This window comes from Podarcis erhardii (assembly GCF_964252035.2).
Source record: "Podarcis erhardii genome assembly, chromosome: 3".
NCBI lineage: Eukaryota > Metazoa > Chordata > Lepidosauria > Squamata > Lacertidae > Podarcis > Podarcis erhardii.
The window spans coordinates 23392515-23419304 of NC_138507.1; the positions used below are offsets into that span (position 1 = coordinate 23392515).

Sequence of the window (26790 nt, forward strand, 5' to 3'; positions counted from 1 at the left end):
ACTCCCCCCATCCTAAAGGTATCAAATTGGACGAGAGACAAGACAGAACCCTGTTGAACCCCACAACACAATTGTCACTGTGCCAAACAGTGGTAGCAAATCTGGAGACAGGAGTGGACCCATTGTCACATATTACCCCCAAATGACAGAGTCTCTCCAGAAGGGTAAACCATTGTCCACAATATCAAAAGCCACCAAGGGATCATAGACAACCATCAAGGTGGCATTCCACTTCTCATGATAAATGTCATGGGCCAGGAATCAGCTTTGCCTGCTGAACAGCAGCCTGAAGGGGGTGAAGGCAGCGTGACTCCACCTGAAACTGATCAACCTTCACAAAGGAGAAGGCACTGGAGTAGCAGCTGACTTAGTCTTTCCTAAGCAGCAGTCAGATGCTAGAAAAAAATGCCTTTGGTTGCTGGCTCTGCACTGCTGCTTCCTTCTCTCCATCTAGATCCTTAGCTCTGTGACCATCTGGACTTCCTGACCTCTGGACTAGATCCTTGGCTCTGTGATCACCTGGACCCTCTGACCTCTGGACTGTTCTGACTTTGTATGTGGATTCTGCTCTCAAAGGGACTCGGACAGGGCTACGACAATAAAGGCCCATATTCAGGAGGACAGAGGCAACTTCTGGGCTGAAGCAGCCAGAAACTGGATTGAAAAAAGATTTAGATCTTCAGCTTCATCTTGGTTCACCTGCAGCTGCCCAGCTACCACCCTATAGAAAACTACAACTGAGTGGTAGTTATCTAATACCTTTGGGTCCAGGGATATTCTCTTGAGGAGGCTGCTGCTTCCATTGAAGTAGTCAGCTCCACCCCTCCTGCAAAGAATCATTAGCCATTTCCTGGAACCACTCTGTCAAGCCCTCCTTGACTAGATCACACAAGCCAAGATGGGCAAGAGTCAGCCAGATCATTGCAGGTGTCTTGTCCACATCCTCAAGTTTGCAACTCAAAACTGATCTCACAAGATGTGGGTAGATGGTGCTCTGGGGATCTTGCCATCATTTGCTTTAACTGTGGCATCAAGTACAGGGAATGTGAGCTATTTCCCCCTCAAGGTAAGCAGAAAAATTGGTGCCAACAGGTGGAACAATGTTCTTATTAACAGGCTGGACTTAACCACCCTATTTAGAACAATTTTCTAAGCTGTAGAATTTATGCTCCCCCCCCCTCAATTTCTCTATGTAATTGTGGAATGTGATTCAGCCATCTCACCCTTTACAAAGGACCACAGCTGTGACCATATAATATTTGATGGTAACATTGTATGTTGGATAATGCATTTTATATGAAGCTTCTTTTGATGAAGGTGGCTTATTATATGGAGACAGCTGCTCTGGATCCAACCCAAAGTTTTTAATTCAAATGTAAACTTTGTTTTTCCAACTGTATAGGTTCAGCTCCCACCCCCCATCATTGGACACACCCATTTCACCAGTCACATTTATACTGTGATATAAAGGACTGCAAAGGACTGCTACAGTTGTTAGAATCATATAATTATATAATTGCAGAGTTGGAAGGGACCCGAAGGGTCATCTAGTCAAACCCTCTGCAAATGCAGGAATCGTTTGCCCAGTGTGGAGCTGAAACACACAACCCTGAGATTAAGGGTCTCATGCTCTACCGACTGAGGTGTGATTAGTGCTTCATTATAAGGAAGAGAGATGATGCTTCAGGAAGTGAGCATGCTGGTGCAAGGACTATCTGCACACATACTCTGGGGATATATGGAATTGAGGTACAAAGATTATTGTGTTGGACACTCAACAATAAGAGCAGGAGTGTGTTCCTCTTGGAAAAGAAGTCACTCAGTATCCCTTAATTTTCAAGTTTGACCTGTTTTCCTAGGCATTCTCCATATGAATGTTTGACCCATAAAGATAACTGTTGCATAACACGATGTGCTTATTGATGGGTGTGAGGGTGGTTGAATGACTTACGTACAGTCAACTTGATGTAATCATTCTGATTGCTTTACTACTACAGTAAAAATGTTTGAAAATTATATGTAACCAATTTTGAATTGTTAGGCCATGTCTCAGATGAAAACCTGTTGTTTTGAGAGGTATTGGAAAGCTCAGATTGCCCATACATCAACTCTACTTCTGTATGGCATGAAATGTATATGTGGCTTCTGTGTAAAACATTTCATAAAAAAGAAAAAGCTAAGCAGTGTCAGCATAGTCCATTATGATAGAGATTAAGTATAATATGTCCAGACTGCTGTATTTAATTGTATATCTTTATTAATACTACATATGCATTATCTTCACATGCACGCAGTAATGAGCCTAATGAGTTTTTGCTTCACTTTTCAATGCCACATTTTTTTTCTCTCCCTAGGTTGACAGGCATGAATCTTCCCTCTCCTGTTATCAGCAGCAAAAACTGGTTACGGCTCCATTTCACTTCTGACAGTAATCACAGGCGGAAAGGATTTAATGCCCAGTTTCAAGGTAAGAATTACATAGGGAACTGTCAGTAGAAATCTATTCCATGCCCCCCCCAAAAAAAAAATCTAAAAGAAGTCATGGTAGTGAAAATGTTTTATTTAGACACTGTACATTTGGGGGATAAACAGCCAAGAGCCAAGTCCTTTCCAGCTTGGAATCACAGTCCTTGCCACTCAAAAATATTGGTCTCAGTTGAAATCTGTTTAATAGCCCCATGATTGCTGCTGTATTTCTTTTGAAGTTAGTTACCATGACATATACGGTTATATGTCCCTCCTGGACTGCTGCCTTGCCAACACAGTTAACCCTTTTGTTTTAGACCAGACATTTTATTATTATTATTTAAGATGTCTACTATGTGGGTTTCTTTAAACCCATTTTAAATTCCCCTCCCTAGTACGCCTTTAATTGTCTTGGGTTCTTTGACATTGTTTAAATAGCAACTTCAAATGCTGACTGCTATAATAATGGTGTTGCAAACACTGGGCAGTGTCCAGTGAAATTTTTATTAGAGTGCAAGGATTTCTGCTCCCACAATGGAGCTCCTTCCATGTGGCCCTGCGTCCACCCCAAATCTGCTCCAGAGGGTTCTGAGAACCCCCAAAACAGATTCATGGGGCACACAGGGAGAAGTGAGGGACGGGGAGTTCCATTGCCCAGCCAAAAGTCCTTCTGTTAGCAGAAGCACTTTGTTGAATACCACCCACTGAATTAGTGGTGCTCTTCAAGGTAGAAGGTGTTATCCAGGGCTTGGCAGACTGTCTTTTCCTACTTAGGACTATGAGCCCAGTTGGAAACTGATGGTACATGTGAGGGCTTTCTTGACAAAAGTCTCTCTCTCTCTCTCTCTCTCTCTCTCACACACACACACACTCTCAATTTCTCAGCTGAGATTTACTCTCACAGTACAAGTTCCCAGCAGAAAAGAATGCTCTGCTAGAGCGTGGGGAGTACTGTACCCGATTTCTCTGCTATGTTCAGATTGAATAATTGCAGTATACATGAGCCTCTGTTGCAAGGGCTTTGATCATTTAAGGGGTGAGCAGTTGGATGCTTGTGCATCAATTTGCTATAGCATGAACTTGAGCACATAGATTAAGGCTATTGGAGAAGATGCGTAGCCTTTTGTGCAGCATTCACACTACAGGAGGAATGATCATGCCATGTCATGTTCTGATAGCTGAAGCTTTTCAAATTTTGTAATTTAAAAACTTGGGGGTGGGGGAGTTGGATGCTTCTCTTTAAGCTATACATTTTAATTAATTCAATATTATGGTGACTTAAACAGAATCTAAATTCTTAAATAAATCTGTCTCCACTGAAACACAAAATAAAGGATAAACTTTGATTTAACAAAGGTAATTTATCCCAGAGGGGCTATTTTAAAATAGAAGAACGACACAGAATGATAACTTCATTTCCATTCATCTAAGGTGGTGCTTATATGAATCTGAATTGCAACATGGCACAAAATCCTAAAGAACAGTAGAAATACTGTCTTCCTCATAAGATAACCTGCATTTACACGAGTGGTCTGTTGATGATCCAAAACAACCATGGCCAATTGGACTTAATTCAAGTGATTTGGGTAACCCACTTGTAGGAATGGTAAAAAAAGAAGATCCAGTTCACATTTAAAGGCAAACTGACCTAATGCACACTTTGCAAAATAATCCAAGAAGAGAAAAAAGGCAACCATCGAAAGTTGCACTTCCCCAATTTTTTCAATGCAACTTTCTATCCAAGTCTTGTGTACAAAAATTATGGGTGGGATTTAAAGTAACACTAAGGAGTTTCCCTTGATCAATGCTAGCATTTGTGCTGCTGAAAGGAACAACCTCTTCTCTCTTCTCGAGAGCCAGTGTGGTGTAGTAGTTAAGAGCGATAGACTCGTAATCTGGGGAACCAGGTTCGCGTCTCCGCTCCTCCAGAAGCAGCCGCTGGGTGACCTTGGGCCAGTCACACTTCTCTGAAGTCTCTCAGCCCCACTCACCTCACAGAGTGTTTGTTGTGGGGGAGGAAGGGAAAGGAGAATGTTAGCTGCTTTGAGACTCCTTCGGGTAGTGATAAAGCGGGATATCAAAGCCAAACTCTTCTTCTTCTTCTCTTCCCCTCCCCTCCCCTCATGCACTGTTCTGGGTGTTTTCCCAATTGCACAGAGCCAATGGGGGGCATGAGATGGAAGAAAGCCTCATTGTGCTATCAGGACTCATTGCTTCGGCTCCCAGTCGTTTTAAATATTTAGTTGAATTCAACCCACCCACTTGGGAGTGCTGTATTCATACATAATTTCAATACTAGCCCAAGTAGCGTAAGGCTCTGCTGCTCTGAACCTGACAAGGACCAGCTAGAGAACTGGGCTTGGCGGTGAAGTGCAGGACACAAATAGTTTTATGAGAGAGCTCCCTTAATGATTTCCTGCATTGATGGCAATCAGTTATATATCTTCATGATTCAACACTCAGAAATCTGACTCGTTTCCCAACTCTCAGAAAAAGCACACTATTCAGACTGCTGGATGTTTTTTTGTGGGCATCTTTATTAGATTTCTGTTTTATGAGAAAAGTAGAGCTTTAGCGTTGTCACTTTTTCTATATGTCCACAAGGATATTTATCAAAAAGCAATTTTTCTAAAATGGAATGCTTATTGATTTTGTTCCTACCTGATAAATCTTTGCCTAAAATCAACTTTTGTTATTAAAGTGGAAAGAAAACAAGGGAAAGTCACTTGTTTATACACCTGGAGTTAGTAATTAGTTATACTTACAAATTCGCACGTACAGTTTCATTCAACATCAGCTGCAGTCCTAAGCATACTTACTTGCCGGAAAGCAACACTACAAGCAATGGGGATTTGCCTGCCATTAAATGAAACTAAAGTTGTTAAACTGAAGAAGAGTAACATTTTGATTCACAAAAGTCATTCATTTTCCATTCCTTTTAATGGGGGTGATTGTCACTAAGAAACCAAAATCTGTGTGGAAAACATTTGTGTGAAGTTGCTGTTCTGGCCACACCTCTGATATTTTCACCTAAAAAAGAAGGATATTGCTTGCATGGTTAAAACTGGCCCTTACCCCATGGGTACCACCTCACATAAACACCTGCCCATGTTTTTAATAAGAAAAAGTTGACCCTTTGTCAGAAATGGAGGTAGGGTGATTGTTGTTGTTGTTGTTGTTGTTGTTGTTGTAAATGGAACATCAGGCGTAACAACTGATGTTTATGTAGGCTTGTATAGGAGATACTATCCCACTTTTCCAAGTCATCCCTCCTCTTACAGGATGTGACATATTTTACATCTTGTTGCTCAGCGGTTATGTTGATACTGTTTTCTCTTTATATTATTACCTCGTCTTGACTGAATCCATCAGCTATGAATTTTCAGTGATGTTTCAAAATGGAGACACCCACCTGTCAGATTGACTTGCAAATAGCTTAGCCATTTTGTTAAAAATTGGGAAATGGCATGGTAATTTCCAAACTACTTTTAAATTCAGACTTCTCATTTGCCTCCACAGTCTCTTGGTAACTTATTATTTAAAATGTTGATAACCCACCCTTCATAAGTAAAAATACCAGGCTGGATACTGGAGACAAACACACAAAAAAGCCCTGACTAAATAATAAAATAAACAACAGTAAATACTAAAATGCATCATCAAATAAAGCAGCTAAAAACAACATAGCAATCTACCCACAATACTGAATCTTCCTGTGTGAATTAATTAGTCTTGATCTAGTACCAACATGATAACTCTGTTGATATGGAGGCATTAGGTTGGCAGTAGAATTGGATGTCACCACAGAGATGGCTCTTAAATCTGCCCCTGTTTAACAAAGTGAAGTCATTCAATTACCTGAAATAGAACGAGGTATAATTTCTTCAGCATGGATTTTTGAACACCTCTCCTCTCCTTAGAGAAGGGCTCTTAAAAGCCATCCCTACTTGTAATCATTATACTAGCTTGTCTTTACTGTGACCATTTTCAGATGTTTTCCACAGAAGCAGTACATATTAGCATGAAGACTCAAATATCAGGAGACATGAGAAAATGGCTCAGATTTAACAAATGACCTGATTCATGTTTTGTGAATATTCAAGTACTTGTTGATAGTTTTCATTGTCATAACAACTCTAAAAAAGTAGAAGTTGACTGTCTCATATAAACCTTGTGTATATCAAAATTTACCAAATTGCTGATATTCATGGTGACATATCCACCAGCTGCACAAAAAGAATTTCAGATACTTATAAATCCAGCAAGATTGAGTCAGCTTGTGTTCAGAACTGCAACTCTTGTAATGTGTTTTTAAAACAGAACAAAACAATAAATGACCTGAACTTGAAGTGTTTCCTACCATGCAATCTCCTTTTTGTCTGGCTGGTAATTCATTGTACAATCTATTTGTTGAGCTAAATATAATCACTTTTATGGGAAAAGAAGCATATCATAACAAATTACAAAGCTAATGGTCTTAAGCAAACAATCTGATCAAAAAAGGGCTGTGCAGGATTAATTCTGTTTCACATGTTTGAAAGATTGATTAAAAGAGATTAAAGCACCATTGTGGCTGTGCTGTTGTAGGCTATCTTTACAAGTGAAAGATTTAATCTTGAGAATTCAGCTTTTACTCAATATTGCTTCCCACATTGCTGAGGCCCTCAAGCTAATTGAAAGCGAAATGATACCTATTGTTGGTTGCTCCTGAGACACAAGTTTCAGCTTTAGTTTGAAACTGGCTAGTCAAGATAAAACTGCTTCATTTGAGGTCATTTTCAATTTTATACTTTCCCCCACAACACACACACACACACACTTACACACACACAATCAGCTACCATTGTGATTTTCTGCTTTATTGGGAAACAGTGATTGTACTTGCACCTTCATAGACGGGAAAGGCGTGAAGAGGAGAGAAGAGAACATGAGTTGAGTAGAGAGATTGAGAACAGAAAAATTCAAGAATGAGGTTTCTGCACTATGGTTGAAAGAAAGATGTACAACAATATTATCTCAACAGGATCCAAATGTAGTCCATCCTAGAGAGGGGAAGGACTAAATGCCATTGGTTTCAGCGAGTCTCTTTGAAGTGGACTAAGCACTGTATTCAACACAGGCTAGGTAAATCCTTGTGTACGCAGGCCAACTTCCACTTATGCAACAGGACTCCTCCCCCACCTGTCCCCCCCTATTTTTTATGGATTTTCTTTCACCCTCTGGAGCAGTGGGGAAAGTGTGGAGTGCATGGTGGGAAGAGAGGGGAGAAAGTCCCATTTCAGAAGTTGAAGTCATTCTGCTTGTGCAAAGATTCAGTTGAAGTACGCCATCTGTCTGGATCTGACCAAGAGGCATCAACAGAGAGATTTAGTTGTATCTATTCTAGTGATCTCAGAGCTCTACCACATAGCCAAGCAGTATAGGACTGCCTGGTACCTTCATGACAGGCAAAAACATTCCACTTCTTCCAAGCCTTGGCCTAATTCAACAATCTATGGCCTTTTAAACTATGTATTTCTCTGTTTTTATATTGTAAACTGCCCTGCGATCCTTGGATGAAGGGTGGTATAGAAATGTAAAACCAAACAAATAAAATGGTGTACTAGGCCTAGAATTTTCCATCAGCAACTCAACCTCTAGTACACCATTATCTTTGCTTCCACTGATATATCACTGAAATACCACTGAGGGTCTGTTTCAAGAGCTTCATACTTCCAAATCAGAATTTTAACTTATTCTGAATGCAGCATCCTGCATGTCTCTACCTGACTTCTGAACAGTTATTTGTGCAGAATTGGTTTGGCTCATATGTTTGTGCTTCAGGGGACTTTTGTGTGTGTGTATTGAAAAATCAGGCTGTATTAAAACAAGACCACCAGGGAATGAAAACTCTACAGTGAAGCATTTTACAATATAGATAGGCTTCACATGCTTCCTAAAAGCAGGTGGGAAAGGAGGAGCAGCAGTAGATTTCATCAGGGAAGTTGTTCCATTGCTGCTTTTCAAGAAAGTCACAGTGCAGGTCTTGATATCTGCCACTGATGTTTTCACTTTGCACAGCAAGGGCAATTGAAGCACATGCTGGCTTGCTCAACATAACCTGTGTGAAAAGTTCATATAGGTCAGATAACTTGTTTGAAGCTGAACCTGGAAAACAAATGCCTCTGACTTTCCTCCAAATGTTCTAGTGCTTCTGAGGTTCCTTCTTGGTAAAAAAATAATGCTGGTGTCCCCTGCACTACTTTAAGGTTCAAGAATTTATTTTGAGCTTGTCTTGTGTTGCTATGGTTGTAGTACCACTTTCTTCCAACCATTCCCACAAGTTTAAAAGTAAAGCCAAGGAGTTGCATAAGTTAAGAAAGGCTAAGTTTATAATGCATGCCAGTGATTCCTGCCGCACGCTGTTTAAAGTTTAATTTTGATGCATTGTGGCCACATAACAGAGAATGGGTCAGAGAGACGTAACATGTTTTGATCATTATGCTCCAGAAGTTATCTGCCTCCTCTGTTTAACTACTTTGAATAATTCAGGCTTCGGCAAATAGATAATCCTGAAGTCAAACACTGAATATAATTGAAGCTGTAGGAATAAATCTTCAGTGGAGAAAAATTGCACAGGGGGGAAAAAAGAAACAAACTCTAAAATGCATTTTTGTGCAAAAACCTGGAAAACCCAAATATCTGCTTCGTAGTAGTTTTGTAGTCAATCAAGTGGTGCCATTCTGTTCAGAGGACAATGCTAGCAAAAGAAGATGGGAGTGTTTTGGGGTTTGTTGTTGTTGTTGTTAATTTGCCATTCACCTTATGTAAATGTGCTCTAGAGTGGAAGGTGGCTTGAGGTCTCGAATGTGAAAGTGAAAAAGGAAAATCATCTCCTTTCCTTTTCTGTTAATAGATTTCCCCACCAGACCAAAGACTCTTCTTTGAATGGAAAGACTCTTTCTCACTTGCAGAAGGGGGCACCATTAGATGAAACCCTCTTTCCCCCACTTAATTGCAATTATTATGTAAACACCCAGCCCAGTCCAGAGTTAAGAATGTGTTCTAATGTACTCATGGAGTTCCTACATGTGTACTTAGTCCTCGTTCATTTCAGCTAAGAAGCCAACCCATTCACATAAAACAGGCATGCCAAACTTGGCCCTCCAGCTGTTTTGGGACTACAACTCCCACCATCCCCAGCTAACAAGACCACTGGTCAGGGATGATGGGAATTGTAGTCCCAAAACATCTGGAGGGCCAAGTTTGGCCACGCCTGACATAAAAGGACTGGGTGTAAGCTTAATCAGATCATCTTCCTTCATCATTTGACTGGGGAAAGTCTGTACTTCCTGTTACCCAAAATACACAGACAGAAGCTCTTACTTGGAAGTAAGAAAAAGATCATTATTCAGGAAAAGAGTCATGCAGGCATGTAGCAGTCTCCTGGCTCATGAGGCACAGTTCAGAAGTTCAGGAGCGGGCAGAACTGGAAGGAAGTGATGAAGAAGAGTTTGGATTTGATATCCCGCTTTATCACTACCCAAAGGAGTCTCAAAGCGGCTAACATTCTCCTTTCCCTTCCTCCCCCACAACAAACACTCTGTGCGGTGAGTGGGGCTGAGAGACTTCAGAGAAGTGTGACTAGCCCAAGGTCACCCAGCAGCTGCATGTGGAGGAGCGGGGAAGCGAACCCGGTTCCCCAGATTACGAGTCTACCGCTCTTAACCACTACACCACACTGATGAAGATGTTCCAACAAGTTCCCACTCCTCCTGCCAAGCTTTAAAAGACAAGGCATGGTGCACTCATTTCTGAGACTCTCCTGCCTTATAGAAATATTGGAATGGCAAGTGCATTATCCTTTGGCGCAGGTTGGTCTGCTCCAATCCAATTTGCAAAATCAGCAGGTAGCAAGACTGCTCCTGTTCAGTTGCTTCCGCCTCCAGTACAGTCTCCCCCTCACATGATAAAAACCCCTCCAGTCTCCACTGACACTTCCTGTTTTTTAGGAATGTAAGAGGGGAGTGCTGACATCTCTATTCCCCATTCCAAAGTGACTGAAGTCAGGAGAGATCCATCCTCTCTGTTTCTTCAATCTCCATCAGAGCTTGCTAACCCAGGCCTGATCCCAACAGTGATGTAGGCCTCATGGCAAACTCTTTCATAAAATGCACACTAAATATTTGTTGGATTTACCCTTGAAGTTCTGAAGTAGTGAAATAAATCAGTTAAATATGCACATGCACATCCAAATACTTAAGATTTTGAAGATGGTTTTTATTTAAAGTACAGTAGGTTTGAAGCTCTGTCAAATCATTGCAATAAATTAGTAATAAAATGAAATAATTAGTGAAATATATAGCTGCTAGTTACAAAAAAAATTATGTAATCAGATAACTCAGCCACTGAAAAAGCAGCACAATTAATTAATTAATAGCACAATTAACATCTGCTCTATTTATGTCTTAGTTAATTTGTTCATACTTCTCTTCCATAGTTGTTTTTTTTCTATTTCAGATGCCTATTTTTAACATAAAGTTGTAGACTTACTTGCTGAATATAATTATCTTAATTTATTGTGCATATTTTTGATCCGAGGCTTATAATAATACTTTCAAGTTCAACCAGTTTTTCTTGGTATCTTAGATCAGGCTTGCTCAAACTCGGTCCTCCAAATGTTTTGAGACTACAGTTCCCATCATCCCTGACCACTGGTCCTGCTAGCTAGGGATCATGTTGTAGTCCCAAAACAGCTGGAGGGCCAAGTTTGAGGAAGCCTGCCTTAGATGCTTTGAATATATTTTTCAGTGCAAAGTTCTCCAAAAAATGGATTATGGATTCTTTATCTAATGCAGATAACACATTTTATATCAGGTTAAATAATATAATCAATGGGTGCAATCCAACTCCGTTAACATAAATAGTATCTGGACTGCAGGTGTTTATTGTCAGATAAAAGTAATCAGAGATCAATCTAAATACATTAAAATGGGGTGGAGAAAACTCTTACCTGCTTTTTTCTTTGTTCTCACACTGTAATGTGATCTTTAACATGATTTGGGCACTGCTGCAGAAGTGCACACTCCCTTCCTCCCCTTTCCAGTGGTTGGCATATAATCACATTTAATACATTTTAGGTGCACAATTATTTTTTGGGCTGGTTCCAGAAAGCCAATCATGCAAAACTGTAATAGTTTTAAATGAACCAGGAGAATGAAGGCTTTCAACTAATACAACTGGAAATAAATGCAGTAAAAAAAGGAACATGCGGAATATGCATTTCTGCAGGTGTTTTAAGTTATTATATACTTTTATTTTATCTCTATTATATTTGTTGAGCTTGCTGTGCACCACTTAGAGACTACTGTAATTAAGCAGTATATAAACTGTCAAAATAAATTATATGGAATAATATTTCCACTTATAGTGCTTTTCCAAGCAAATGTTGCCCTAACCCAGGGATCTCCAACCTTTTTAAATCTTGATCTCCAAAAGCAACCCTTTCACAACTAAACAACCCCCCAAAGGCCAAATTGTGTGTGTGTGTAATAAATGTGGGCAGGGAATGCTTTTTTGTGGGGACCAGGAGGTGTCTGAGGGTGCTGTGGTATTTATGGGCATCATACTGAGAACCTCAGCCCTAATCTTAACCTCAAAATGGGGCTCTAGTTTATCTCAAGAGGGCAGATATCGAGCACTAATGGAGCTACTGCAGCTGCTTTAATGAATTGCCCTGCTTGAGACTAGGTTAACAAGGAGCACTATGGGGGGAAGGATAGGTTATCACATGCTTATCTTGTCACAAAGTTTCAATGGAAGAAGAGCTGGTTAAAATATGAGTGGCAGATTTAGCCCTGTGACCTCCAGCTGCCAAGCTCAGCTGTTCAACCCTGGGACTAGTGGCCGGTTTTTGCACCACAATAGGAAAACACACAAGCAGGGAGTGAACCAGGTGGCTTTTATTTAGACCTTAAATCTAAATCAGCAGATGGGGATGACTACGGGGCGGGAACTAACTTAACTGGATAACAAGAGCCATTGGCCGACCCACGCTTGCAGGTGAGAAAGAAGGCCTTATCTCATCACCCCCTGGGACTGCAGAACCCCAGGTAGATGCGAGATTTCAGCCTCAAAGGAGGCCCTTACCCCACCCCCTGAACAAAAGTCCGGGAAATGAGCCTTGGGACTGACCCATCACTTGAAAAGTGCCTAAAGGGCGTCACCAGGCTAAACCATTTTTTGTCTTTTCCCACACCTAAAGCACCCAGATGCAGAAGATTAACCTATTTAAACAACACAGTAGATCATGTAGCACTCTGTCTTGCTATTCAGAGTGAAGTGGGGGTGGGGGTGGGAAAACCAATCTGTAATCCAAAATGCGGATTGGGAAAAAAATCCAACATGGTCCCCTAGTGGCAAATTTGAAGCACACTGAGAGAGAGGAAGGGAGGCTGGGTGCTGCTGCAAATGGAGGGAAGGCAGGTTGTCCCTTTAGCAGGCACCATTCACTGCCCACCCTCCTCAGACCACCTTAGGAATGCATCAATTGGTGCCAAGGACTTTTTCCACTCTGCCTCTTGCCCAACAGCTCAATAAAGGCCCTCGCTGCCTCCCAGGCACCATTTAAGCCTTTTGGCTGAACATTCTTGTGATGTCTCAAGCACAATGTATCCATGCCTTGCTTCTCCACCCAACCCTCAATTGTGACTATGAAAGAAGAGGCTGCTTCTGAAAGAACTGCTGCCTTACACTTTCTAGGCATTCCTCCCTTGGGAAATGGGGTTTGTCCCACATATCAGAAAGAAATAGGAACATGTTCCTGAGGTCCATTTGTAAAGGCCTCTGGGGAAAGCTCTTGATTACCAATGTGTGCTTTTCTTTGTTCCCTTAGGCCTTGTATAGCTAAATAATATAATCAATGGGTGCGATCCAACTCCATTAGCATAAATAGTATCTGGACTGCAGGTGTTTATTGTCAGATAAAAGTAATCAGAGATCAATCTAAATACATTAAAATAGTAATCATGGATCTGCAAAGGAATCATGATCCGTCACCTCTCCAACTAGGAAATGATCACCTCAAAGGCCACTGTGACATCACATGGACCTCCTCTGGGGTGATCATCCATTTCCAAGTGGGAGAAGCCTCACTGCAGGACTTTGCTGGGACAAACCCACATTGCTTTGTGGTTCTGAGGCCTGTATGCCACAAAGCAGCAACTCTTTTGGAATCATTGGAGACATAGAACCAGATGGTGGTTTTTGTTCTTCTGCAATACATGAGATCAAATGGAATTGATGCTGTATCATTGATGCTTGCCTTCGGCACAATCCTGAGGTAAATTGTCACACAGCAAGAAGTGCATGAGTCCCCAGTACTACTCGGGAGATAATGATGAACACACATAATTAAAAAATTGAGTGTCTCACATTGCAATAGACAAACCAGACGATTGTTGTGGAGGGAAATTTGTTGAAGTCTTGTAATTTCTCACCCTCTCAGTCTCTCACAGACAGAACAACATAAAAAGGCAATAATGCTTTTATGTCTCCTATGAAATTCAATAATGAGAACATTAATACCAGTTGAGACACTTCAAACACGTTGACAGAAACTGCCAGCATGAGTAAAAAACAAAAACAAAACCCCAGACGTCTGATTTCCATGGCTTTCTAATGGAACATACTTGAATCATTTCAATAAAGCTTTATTAAAGTGTGGTACTTTGATATGCAGGCAAAAAGTGACCTGCTGCAAATACCTGCCATGTTAACCGATTAAAATTAAGAAACTGATGTCCAATTTAATATTGACAGATATCCTTCTTCCATATTTTCCATAATGATATTCTGATTTTAACGGGAAAGTTATGGGTTTTATTAGGTAGGTGAAGTAATATAATTAACTATATTTTGTTTCCCTACAGACCCACGTGTGTGGCTTAATGGACAAAAGGATCCACTTCTCACTTGTGTCTAAAAATATGGAACTGAGCAGAGTTTAAATCCCATTTTATGGAGTTTAATTGACAGCATGGGAATTAGCTGTTAGGCTGATCTCCCCCTTTGTTACCCTGTTTGTCAAAGAAACAGGCTACAGACTGAAAAGTTAGTTTAAAACGTATAGTTTACTCACAGTCAAGCATTTGATCTTAGTAGTAACAGCAGTAAAAATAAATGCAGGTAAAATACTTGTGTTTGCAGCAGAAATGCCTTCAGACATGTCCCTGATGCTGGAGCAAGTGGATAGATGTCCATCTGTAATGTTTGTCAGAGAGAGTGGGAACAGGAAATACTTTGCTGTTTTCCTCCCAGGAGAAAAGGCGGGAATTATATCACACAGAGCCTTCTCTACCAATTACATTTCTGTGGTCTGAGTCGGCCTATCAGGCTCTATGGTCTTAACCCTTTCACATGCTAACTTGCAATAATACACACAGTGTTAGATTTGACTGCATGTCCCCCACAAGTTAACTAAGTTTTAATGATATTTGTTAGTCAATTACATAAAAACCAGACTGCACATGATTGCATGTAACAGTAGACTGACTGGCACAAGAAAACTCAGTTTGAGAGGTGGTGTTTGTGAGTGGAGAAATAACCCATGGGATGAAGGGTAGGAGTACTTAACCCTTCCCCCACCCAGTGTTTTTCTTCCCTCAGGCTGCTCCCAACTATGGAGTTTCAAACAACAGCAAATACCAACAAATAGGTTTTCCCCATGTCATAGGAACTGCTCAAGGTACTGCCACATGCTCATTGACTTTGATGGTCTAGTCAGTGTGTCTGTAAATCTCTGTCATCACTGAAGCTTGTTGGCAAAAGTCTTGTTGCTTGGAAAGAAAGGTATTTTTAGCACTAAATAGTTGGTGCATGTTTTGTGCTGAGGCCGATTAAGTATGAAGCTGAAAGTTCTCAGGATGACTGTTGAGGACATGCCACATAAATTTGACAGTAGCCACTCAACCATGAAAAACTTGAGCATGATGGGTCAAATGCAGCCCAATGAATTCAAGAAAGTCAAATATGTTTGAACTCTATTCCATTATGATGAAGTGCTTAATATCTGTATCAATTTTCATATATAAAAATGCATATTCATTTAACAAGTTAGTAGTAGAGCAATTGGGAATCTTTACTTTTGGTTGTGGGAGATAAAGACTTCTCTACAAAATCATTTTAAATAATGACTAAATAATACATTTACTTATAGGCAGGGATTTTTTTCAGCTGGAACTCAGTTATGGCACCTTTCAAGTGGATGCCATTGCCATTCTAAGAGAATAAGTGAGGTTTTCATGGTAAGTTCCGGCACTACTTTTTCTAGAAAAAATAGCACTGCTTATAGGAAAATAAACTGGTGTCCCATATCCACATTTCTTCAAATTTGAGTAAATAAATATTGAATGCAATATGTGTTTCTACCATTTTGTCTTTTTTTCTTTTACAGTGAAAAAGGCAATTGAACTAAAATCAAGAGGGGTCAAGATGCTACCTAACAAAGACAGCAACCACAAGAATTCCGTCTGTAAGTCCCTAACAAATATTTATTCTCCTAAGACTTTGTGGGTAATTTTTGATTATTTGGTCTGGAAGACCCAGACACAGAGCTTTAAAACCAAGGTTGACAAAAAAAAAAAAAAAGTTAACCCAAAAATGTTGAGATGAATGTGGAAGGTGCAAACATCCAAGGAATTCCAGTGGAAGTCAAAATATCTTCAACAGGGCTAGCAAAATGGCTCAGTGATGGTTTTCACACATTCTTATGAAATTAGGATAGAGAGAAAATGGAAGGAAATGAGGAAAACAATTAGTTTAAGCCAAGGACAATTATCACCAATAAATCTATGTCAAACATGTTTCAGTAGCATAACAATGCATTATATTAGGGAAAGCTGCTTAGTAAAAATGAAATTCCCTGGAGAAATTTGCATATTGGGAGAAATTCTCACATTAAATGCTGATGAATTTTCATGAGGACGTTAAAAGCGAACCACAAACTGATGCGCAAATATGAAGAACTGAACTTCAAAGTGGAAAAATGAGAAACTGGGAGAAACTTAAATTTACAGATTCATTCATCTCCAGTGGAGTGTGAGAGAGACACCAGGAGGGGTGTGTGTGTGTTGGTGGGGAGTACAGAGGCAACTGAATAGTGGGAATGAGGTGGGTCTTCTCTTTCCCGGTCCTTTCCCACTCCCTTCCCTCTGGGGGCTGTGTATTTGCCTTGCAATCGGGTGCAGGTTATCTCAATGTATACTTAATGTAATGACTCTCAATATCTCCAGAGTGTGAATGGTCTGACTCTATTTTGCCCTGTGTCTGAGAACCCAAGAGTACAGCATAATAGTCAAGGAAAATGAAAATAGTATTAATATGATGCGTTGCACAAAGTGAGTATGTTTGATAAACAGAATTGGTATACTTGTATATCTTCCAGGTATGGCACTGTAGGTCCCACAGTGTTAGGGTAACTCTTTGCACGGAAATATGTTACTGAAAGCAGAGATAGTCATACTGTTTAGGTTGATTGAAAACTGAGTTCAATGGGAGTTACTTGCAGGCAAATGTTATAGGTTTTCAGACTTGTTGTCCTTGGAGTGTGCATTTGAACCTACAAATTCTGAAGGTAGCCATTTTTTTTGGGTATGTCTTGTTGGGATGCTGTCTTTAATTACAGAAAGTGAACAAAGGACATGCTATTAACAATATTTACGGTGCAGTCTGCTGTTGATTTGTTTTTCAAAGACCAGATTTTATTTTATTTTTCTGAAGAGGAATGATGCTATTATATATTCTATTAAACAAATGAATTATTAATACAGACTATCAGCTAATGAAGATAAACCTTGTATTAGTTCCTTGTTTCCTCCTCAAGATTATGTAAGACTTTCCCACTGCAAATTATGTAGCATTTTTTTCTCGCTCTATTTTGACATTCTTCTATGATTTAAACACTAAATGTGCTTGGACTGCATTGCAACATTTGGGGTGTGTGAGATTAAGCAAAGCCTTCGTGGAAAAGGTGAATTTTGAGAAAAGATATGGCGGGAAAGTGAGATGTTGTGCCACAGACCAGCTGTTAGCTAATAATATTTCAGCTTACTGCCATTAGCTAAAATTATCTGGATGGGACTGCCAGTTTTATTCTGTGTAACGTTTTCTATGGCACATTTGTAAAGGGAATTTAGATTAGATCTTACATTATTTATTGCTAATGTGTCATATCTTTTTGATTCACAGCCCAATCATATACATGCCTATGCAGGAGCAAGCCCCGTTCAGTTAAATGGAGCTTTCTCTCTGGTAAATGGGTATAAGATGGCAGCCTCATTCTTTGATAATTTGTTCAATTTTGAATATATAGGATATTGCTTGTCCATCTCCTCTTTCTCCCCGGAGGCAAGTGAAACTTCTTGTTTTCTCTGTCTATAATAATTTGCATAAAAACAATATTCAGAATATGTTCTATAAAGATAACATATTTTCTGTAGTCAAAAACAACAACAACAACAACCAACTCCCACTTAAACCTCATTTGAAAAAAACACATTTTTCAAATGCAGGGCCCATTGTGCTGCCTGTTTACTTTTGTAGTGTTGATGTTCCTTTTGTCTAGGATGGAGAAAATTGAGTTATTTTTAAGGCAATGTTTTTTGCCATGTAGAGTCAAAGAACAAATGGCTTTACAGATTCAGTATTGATCTGCTGTAACACATTTAGATGAATTGATGGCACATGCTGTGTTACTCAGCAGTTGATGCCAAAACAGCTAATTCTAAGACAGGTTAGCCCTGCTGATTCAGTGTTGGATGCATGAGGAAAATTAAGGGGAAAGCAGTATTTACATTGGTTAACCATTTTGGGGAAATTATTACTAATGTAATGCAATGGGATATAAAAGCTCAGGGTGACATTACAAACAATATATTTCTGTCTTCATTCATGCTGAGTTCATAGCAATCCGTGATGCTTTGTAGCATTAAAATGAAACGACATTTGCTTCCTCACTCTCTCATCCTGTTCCCAGATATATTGCTCAGCCAAATGCAAAATGCCCTTATTTATGATGACGGGGATACATGAAAAGAAGTACCTGCAGACCTTGTTGGAGTGTATCATCGCAAGGATTGCACCCATACAAATCTGCCAGTACAGTAATAGCAAAGTGGTGATAGGCAGTGAGCAGAGGTAGGCAGTTGTCCCAAGGAACATAGCTTCTTTTCCCCGATTGGAATTACAGTCATACCTTGGGTTACGAACGCTGCGGTTTGCACGTTTTCAGGTTACGGACTGCGCCGAACCCAGAAGTACTGGGATGGATTACTTCCAGGTTTCGGCATTCACACATGCGCAGAAGCGCCAAATCGCGTCACACATGTGCACAGACACGGCGCTGCGGGTTGTGAACGTGCCTCCCGCACAGATCACGTTCGCAACCCGAGGTTCCACTGTAATGTCAACCTGCTTACTCCTGAAACCTGTGAGACCCTTCTGAACCATTTGGAAAAAAATCGTAAAAAGCTGAGGCATTTCCCAAGAACTCTCCAAAGCTCAAAAAGACCAATCTTGGGGTCGGGATTTCCTGCCCTACTGCTGTCCCTCTTGTCTGCCAGTTGATCAAGATAAGGTGTATGTGTGTAAGCAAAGAAAACATCAACCAATGCATCAGCCCAAAATTTCTTCCTAAATTTCTAGATCCCAATGTTGCAGACTTGGGGGCATGCCCTGATCCTCCATTGCAGATGGGAAGTCTGGCAATTGCTATGTTTTGATTTATATTCTTCCCAGACAACATGTCATGAGGTATAAAATCCCATACTTCCCAAAGACATCAAAGTAGGCTCCAAACATGCACAGACATCTTCATTGCGGAGTGAGAATCAGCTTAAAAATCTGTGAACAGAATTTTATTATTCCTTCAGTTCAAGGAATCAGGAGGAATAAATGTACATCCACGATGTAGGTCAGCTTAGAATTAATTGTTGGATTCTGTTTTCCTCCAGCACGGTAGGTTTGTGAAAGTGTGGGGACAGGCCTGACAAGCTGAAGTGAAGTTCAGGAGCGGTTGGTAGGATTATATCTCTGAGCCCCCTTCACCTTTCCAAAATTATACCCTATATTTAGTGTATTCTTCCACATACAAGTCATGGGGAGCCATTCCAAACAGAGTCTGATCCTTTCTGCTTAGCCTATAGTGTGTATGGTTCTCGGTTGTGCTAATGGATCTCAGAAACCTTTATAAAGAGATAATATAAACAAAATAATGGCCTAATAAATGCTAAAAAATCTGCTGAAATGGTTCCCATCAGGAACATATACAACCTAACCTTTCTTGATCTGGTATAGTACATACAGCAGTGGAAGCTGTTACTCAGACATAATTGTTCTGTTCCCTGAGATTTACTGTAAGTTATAAGCAGCTCATGCTAGAGCATTGGCCTTTGAACCTGAAGAGCATTAGGAAGACTTCATAATATATACCCTTTGACTCATTACCCATAACTCCAGTCTGCTCCTTGTGGCTCAGTTATAGTAGAGCTTAGCCTGATAAGGATAAGAAGCTAGAATCTCACCAACATATTCAAACTTAGTCCATAAAAAAACCAGTCAGCTGCTGGTACCATTATGGGCAATTGGCTTTGTTTCTCCAGTCCTTCATCTAAGATGACTTACACATTGTTGTTGTCGTCTCCCTGCACCCCCCCTCCACAAGAAGAGAAGGAATAAGAAAGACAAAATATAGAACTAAACGAAAGGGTGTAGAGTTGCATAAAATTTGTATATGCTAATTTATATGTATAGCTGCAAATATAGAACAGTATAAATAATTACTATAACTGATTTAGAAATGAAATGCATCTCACCATAGTTGTGCAGACTGTGATCAGGCAATAGTGGACAGCTGAGTCTCTGCTGCTTACCCGGAAGAGGAGGAGTGAGGCAGTGGGGAGAACAGTGGAGTGCAAGTGCACCAGCTGAGCCAATGCAGCAGTCCTGCTGGTGTGTTTACACCATGCCAGCCTCCCTACCGCCTTGTCCCTCCACTTGTTCTTTACAGTAAGCAGCAGCAACTCACCTGTTCGGAGGAGGTCAGGTGAGCACCCCTTCACACTAGGCTGCCTGTTACTGTGACAAGATCTGTGTGTCTGCTCAGTCAGCTGACTATTTGGTGGTCAGCTTCAAGACCTCTGTTTGGTCTAATTATGGTTCTTTATCTTAAAAACAGGACTCAGCAACTGTACATTCCTCCAGACAGAGGAAACCTTCAAAGAGATGACTGATCATTAAAGTAGGACACCTGGCCACCCACAAGCTTTGCTATAGACATGCGATGGGCCACTTCATAGTTTATCGATTGATTAATTAATACAGTGTTGGATAAGCAATAGGATCAGTTGCTGACATGTTGTGCTTAACAAACATTATGTTTGGGTCAGACTAAATATTTAACCTATTTGCTCAATATGTTAAGTGGCTGTAAAGAATATCATTAAATGAAGAAAAGGCATTCACTTCACTTACCAGTATTAATATGCTGCTAAGACATGTGCTTGATCCTGCAAACACATTCATAGTTGAGTAAATTACATGTTTAAATAATTTAAATACAAAACACACATACTTTGAGAAATATTTCAAATATTAAATACTAATCTACTTAGTGAAGGTTGTCTTACTAAATACAATACACATTCATTTGTTCATTTAATAGTGTCTTTTACTAATATTGCAGCAATTAGCATATAGGAAATTAATACTCAACTTTACCCATAGTTTCACAAAAACATAAAAGTTAAGTTTTCATACTTAATACTACATGTGGATAAAACATTTAATTTCTTGATCTCGCTTAAATAGACATTTACTTGATCCTTGTGTGGGGGCATTTAAACAGAAAATAAGGGATTCAGAGCAACAAAGCTCTGAATAATTTGTAGTATATAAACAGCATTCTCTGCAAGCTAATTCATTCTATAGACCAAATTCAATTTTACGCAGGACAACTGCACCACATTTTCCAGTCTTCCCCTTTTCCTGAAAATATCTGAGACTGGATCTAAGCTACATTGAGAGCTCACCATGGGGAAGAGGTTTTAATCCTCTCTACTCAATGCACTAACTTCATAAAATTGGCTATTTGCCAGAGAGGGGAAACCATACAAACATTTGTATCTCCACAAATAACACTAAGCAATGCTTTATTGAATTCCCTCTTTCTGCCAGTAGTCTAAGATCTTCCTATTCAGACAGACCTGTCAAAAGTAGGTGCAGAGGCTGTTGACCACTGGACTGGTTGCTATCAGGAAAATTGATATCTTAATGCTGGTTCTAAATGTGTTTCATTGTATTTTAACTATTGTTTTTAACTAGTTCATTTTTATTACTTTGTGTTTTATAACAATGTTTTTAAAATGTATGGGATTTAATAAACCACTGCTTAGTGTTATGTGTGAATCCCAACGTGGGAAAAGGCAAGATATAAAAACTACTACTGCTGCTATTACTGCTAGCTTGTTTTGTGTGAACCAGTCCAGCAGTTTAACTGTGATTTTTTTAAACTATGGTTTAATGTTGCTCATTAACCAGGTTTGTAGCTGGTCTTTATCTCTGGTGCTTTTGTCTATTCTGTGAGGTAATAAACCAAGTGATCCTCTACTAAGGTTTGGTGTTATGTGCAAACTAGGCCAAAGTGTAGTTATCCCTTTATTAGGTTGACTGACCCTAGCTTTTATTGCTTGTACCTTGCTGGATAGATCTACAATGTAAATTTAAAACTAGTTTTAACAAACATAACCTTTCCAATGGGTCTTGGAAATTATAACCTCTTATAAGGGTGCTAAAATTATTCTTAACAAGCCCTCTCATTTGATGATAACCAGAGCTTAGTGCTATGTGCAAACCCAGACCCAGACCCACCACTGAGCCTCTTGGGCTTGCTGGTCAGAAGGTTGGCAGTTCGAATCCCTGCAACGGGGTGTGCTCCTGTTGCTCTGTTCCAGCTCCTGCCAACCTAGCAGTTTGAAAGCACACCAGTGCAAGTAGATCAATAGATACCACTGCAACGGGAAGGTAAATGCGTTTCCGTGCACTCTGGTTTCCATCACAGTGTCCCGTTGTGCCAGAAGCAGTTTAGTCATTCTGGCCACATGACCCAGAAAGCTGTCTATAGACAAATGCCAGCTCCCTCGGCCTGAAAGCAAGATGAGCGCCGCAACCTCATAGTCACCTTTGACTGGACTTACCCGTCCAGGGGTCCTTTAACCTTTTTTTTTTTTTAAGGAGAAATACCTTCCACAAAGTTGTGAGTGAAGTGTGACAAAACCAGTTCAATCTACTTTCTAGGTTTGGTCTTTATCTCTGGTGCTTTTGTCTATTCTGTGAGGTAATAAACCAAGTGATCCTCTACTAAGGTTTGGTGTTATGTGCAAACTAGGCCAAAGTGTAGTTATCCCTTTATTAGGTTGACTGACCCTAGCTTTTATTGCTTGTACCTTGCTGGATAGATCTACAATGTAAATTTAAAACTAGTTTTAACAAACATAACCTTTCCAATGGGTCTTGGAAATTATAACCTCTTATAAGGGTGCTAAAATTATTCTTAACAAGCCCTCTCATTTTCAGACATTTATACAACTAATTTATTGCAGCGTTTTGGAACCTATGGTCCTCTAAATGTTGCTGGACCACAGCTTCCATAATCTCTGATTAGTGGCTTTGCTGGTTGGGGCTAATAGAAGTTGATTTAAAACAACTTTTGGAGGTTCATAGGTCTCTCACTCCTGGCGCATTGGGATTCATAACTACTTGAAAACAGCTAGAGGAACATTTTTCAGTTAGAATTTTGGCTAGATACAGAGTGGTCCGCAGCAACATTAGAGCACATCACTCACTACTGCTCCAGTGTGAAGTTAATACCTTAATTCTGTCTTTATTGAGAATTGTAGATTTTGCAGTGGAACAGTTTCTGACAGTGGGGAAAATAACAGCAGCATTAAACTCTCACAGTTGCATAAAGCTTTAATGAAACAAGAGGGATAATTACCCTGATCTACTTTGTTCCATCATAAAACGTAATAATCCAGATTTTCCCAAGTGTTAAAGATTTTAGCATTCTCAACAATGATACACGGCCCTATGTAATAATATTATGCAATGCTATTTTATTAAATTGTGGAGATTGCTTCATAAATCAGATTAGTAAATTATACTTGTTTCTGGAAAATAGGCCTTTGTCACTGCAGGAGCTAAAATATCCTTCAAAGTGCTGTTCATAAATCTAGCTGTGAAGGGGACTCATGTCTATATGCATTTGGGAAGAAAAGCATCACTTGGAACTAGGAGCAAAACAAGGTGCTTCTTTTGTTAATAACTAATAGTAACATATTTTCACAAGCAATTTCTTAAAAAAAACTAAGGAAAATATGTAAGTCTCTACAGAGGGTGGTGAATATAGCACATGATATCATGGGCTGTCCCTTGAGTCTGCTAGATGACATCGCAAGGGATCATTGCCTTAGGAGAGCGAGGAAAATTCTCAGGGATGACTCACACCCCGGCCACCACCTCTTTAATCTTATACCCTCGGGCAAGAGATATAGAAGTATTATCAGCTGTACCAACAGGCTAAAAAATAGCTTCTATCTATGGGCTGTTAGGCTGTTGAATGGAAAATAACAGCGAAATTGACTTGCCAGGTAGTGTGTTGTTTGATAAGAGATTGAGTGTTTAGGGTGGGGAGGGAGGCTCATTTAATTTCATTGTACACAGGTTGTACAATGACAATAAAGGTATTATTATTATTATTCATGTGTAGAACGAATGCATAATAATAAATAATTGTAGCAGAGAATGGAATTGGAAGGATTCTAAAAAGTGGAAGTACAAATTAAGTAGTCTTTTTAAAATGGGTATGAAGTTTTTAAAAATCCATGTATCCAAAAATAAACTGTTTCCCACTGACATTAATTCACCAAAATGCCCAGATAGTTCTTTTGCGTGTGAAGACCCCCAAAACCACCCCCCAAAATAAAGACACAATAGGCACAGAATATAGTTTAAGGTTTTCGGCATTAATTTTGGCCACAACTTTATTGATTATAGCATGTGAGTGGTTGCTTAGGCATTGGTTCCAGACTACCTGAACCTGCACAGTGGCAGGAACAGGACTGACAGTGGGCACCACCATATGTCAGTAAGGGAAAGCATCCTGGGGGAGCGAGAACTCCTTCGATCTCACAGCTCACCCCAAATGCTCCCAGGGGCTCTGGCGTGGCCCTAGCCCCTTGACAGGGTTCGGACAAAAGCAAGGTGAGCCCCTGGATTCCTTTAATGGAATTCTCTAGCAGCAGCAATAGAGGGGCAGGCACAGCCAACCACGTCCCCTCCACAGAACATTGAACCAATGCCTAACCACCAACCTTACAAAGTTGTGACGATTTGCTACACGGTAGGCAAAAACCAAACGGCAACAGCCAATCAGCCAAATGGCAAAATTCCTACCAGGCTCCTGCTCCAAAACAGACAACCCCTAGACAGGCATAGCAAGGCCAAAGAACAGCCCTAAATGTAGGGAGGGAGGTGGGTGATCCGATGCACGTCGCAGGAAAGAGAAAGTTCCCAGCAGTGTGCAGCAGCTTAAATAGCCCCTCAGTAGCCAATAGATGACCCAACAGGCCAAATTTCTACCCCAGCAACCGAGGGCCAACCAATGGGGTGTTGTGGCTATCCAAATGGTCCCGCCCCACAACAGGGAGGCAGTTTAGGTGATCTCACCACAACACGTGCCCTCCATGATGGAGGACACAATTTGTTTGCATGCTATGTGATAAATGTAGTTATTCATGAGAACTGTATATATACATTTATTATCACATAGTAATTTTGCTGCTAGTAGCTTCTGCTTTCCCTTGTCCATTTCATTGCACTTAGCCTATTTAATTGATAGACTATATACACTTTCAGTCCTTGGTTTTCAGGCTTTAGTCTTCCATTAGGCTCAGGGACGGAACTACTATGAAACTACTGAAGCTTAAGCATCAGGGCGTCTAATTCCAGAGTGGCCCCAGAAGTGACTTTAGTCCACATTGCTTTAAAATGTTGGGTCTAGTAGACCCCATCTGAGTTGCATGACTCAAATTGATTGTTTTGTATATATTTCAACAATCCCAAAGTTTGAGAGCCAGTAGCACAGATGTTCGTCTGTCTCCTGAGAAATCTCTATGTGGGACAAGAAGCTACAGTTAGAACTGGATATGGAACAACTGATTGGTTCAAAATTGGGAAAGGAGTACGACAAGGCTGTATATTGTCTCCCTGCTTATTTAACTTATATGCAGAATTCATCATGCAAAAGGCTGGGCTGGATGAATCCGAAGCCGGAATTAAGATTGCCGGAAGAAATATCAACAACCTCAGATATGCAGATGACACAACATTGATGGCAGAAAGTGAGGAGGAATTAAAGAAACTTTTATTGAGGGTGAAAGAGGAGAGCGCAAAATATGGTCTGAAGCTCAACATCAAAAAAACGAAGATCATGGCCACTGGTCCCATCACCTCCTGGCAAATAGAAGGGGAAGAAATGGAGGCAGTGAGAGATTTTACTTTCTTGGGCTCCATGATCACTGCAGATGGTGACAGCAGCCATGAAATTAAGAGACGCCTGCTTCTTGGGAGGAAAGCAATGACAAACCTAGACAGCATCTTAAAAAGTAGAGACATCACCTTGCCAACAAAGGTCCGTATAGTAAAAGCTATGGTCTTCCCAGTAGTGATGTATGGAAGTGAGAGCTGGACCATAAAGAAGGCAGATCGCCGAAGAATTGATTCTTTTGAATTATGGTGCTGGAGGAGACTCTTGAGAGTCCCATGGACTGCAAGAAGAACAAACCGATCCATTCTTAAGGAAATCAGCCCTGAGTGCTCACTGGAAGGACAGATTGTGAAGCTGAGGCTCCAATACTTTGGCCACCTCATGAGAAGAGAAGACTCCCTGGAAAAGACCCTGATGTTGGGAAAGATGGAGGGCACAAGGAGAAGGGGACGACAGAGGACGAGATGGTTGGATAGTGTCTTCGAAGCTCCAAACATGAGTCTGACCAAACTGCGGGAGGAAGTGGAAGACAGAAGTGCCTGGCGTGCTCTGGTCCATGGGGTCACGAAGAGTCGGACACGACTAAACGACTAAACAACAACAACAACAAAGCACAGATGTTGTAAAGGTGTGGTCATCTGTCATGGAACAACTCCATTGAAGAAGATAACAGTGGTTTCCCAGACCTTGTTGCTGGTTGTGATGGGGCCCCCATGAAAGGTCAAGCTTTCAGGGCCCCCAAAATG

At 40.4% G+C, this 26790-nt stretch overlaps 1 protein-coding gene across 3 annotated transcripts in view; it reads left to right on the top strand.

The window, feature by feature from the left end:
* Window positions 1–26790, top strand: part of CSMD1 (CUB and Sushi multiple domains 1) — a 956661-nt gene that overhangs the window by 619295 nt on the left and 310576 nt on the right. For 2 of the 3 annotated variants that reach the window (XM_081856635.1, XM_081856636.1), the window contains exons 6-7: window positions 2355–2467; window positions 15899–15976. In XM_081856635.1, coding sequence (XP_081712761.1) covers window positions 2355–2467; window positions 15899–15976 — 191 coding nt within the window. Of the gene's footprint in view, window positions 1–2354; window positions 2468–13682; window positions 13787–15898; window positions 15977–26790 lie in introns of those variants that run through there. The other variant, XM_081856637.1, reaches the window with a different exon arrangement.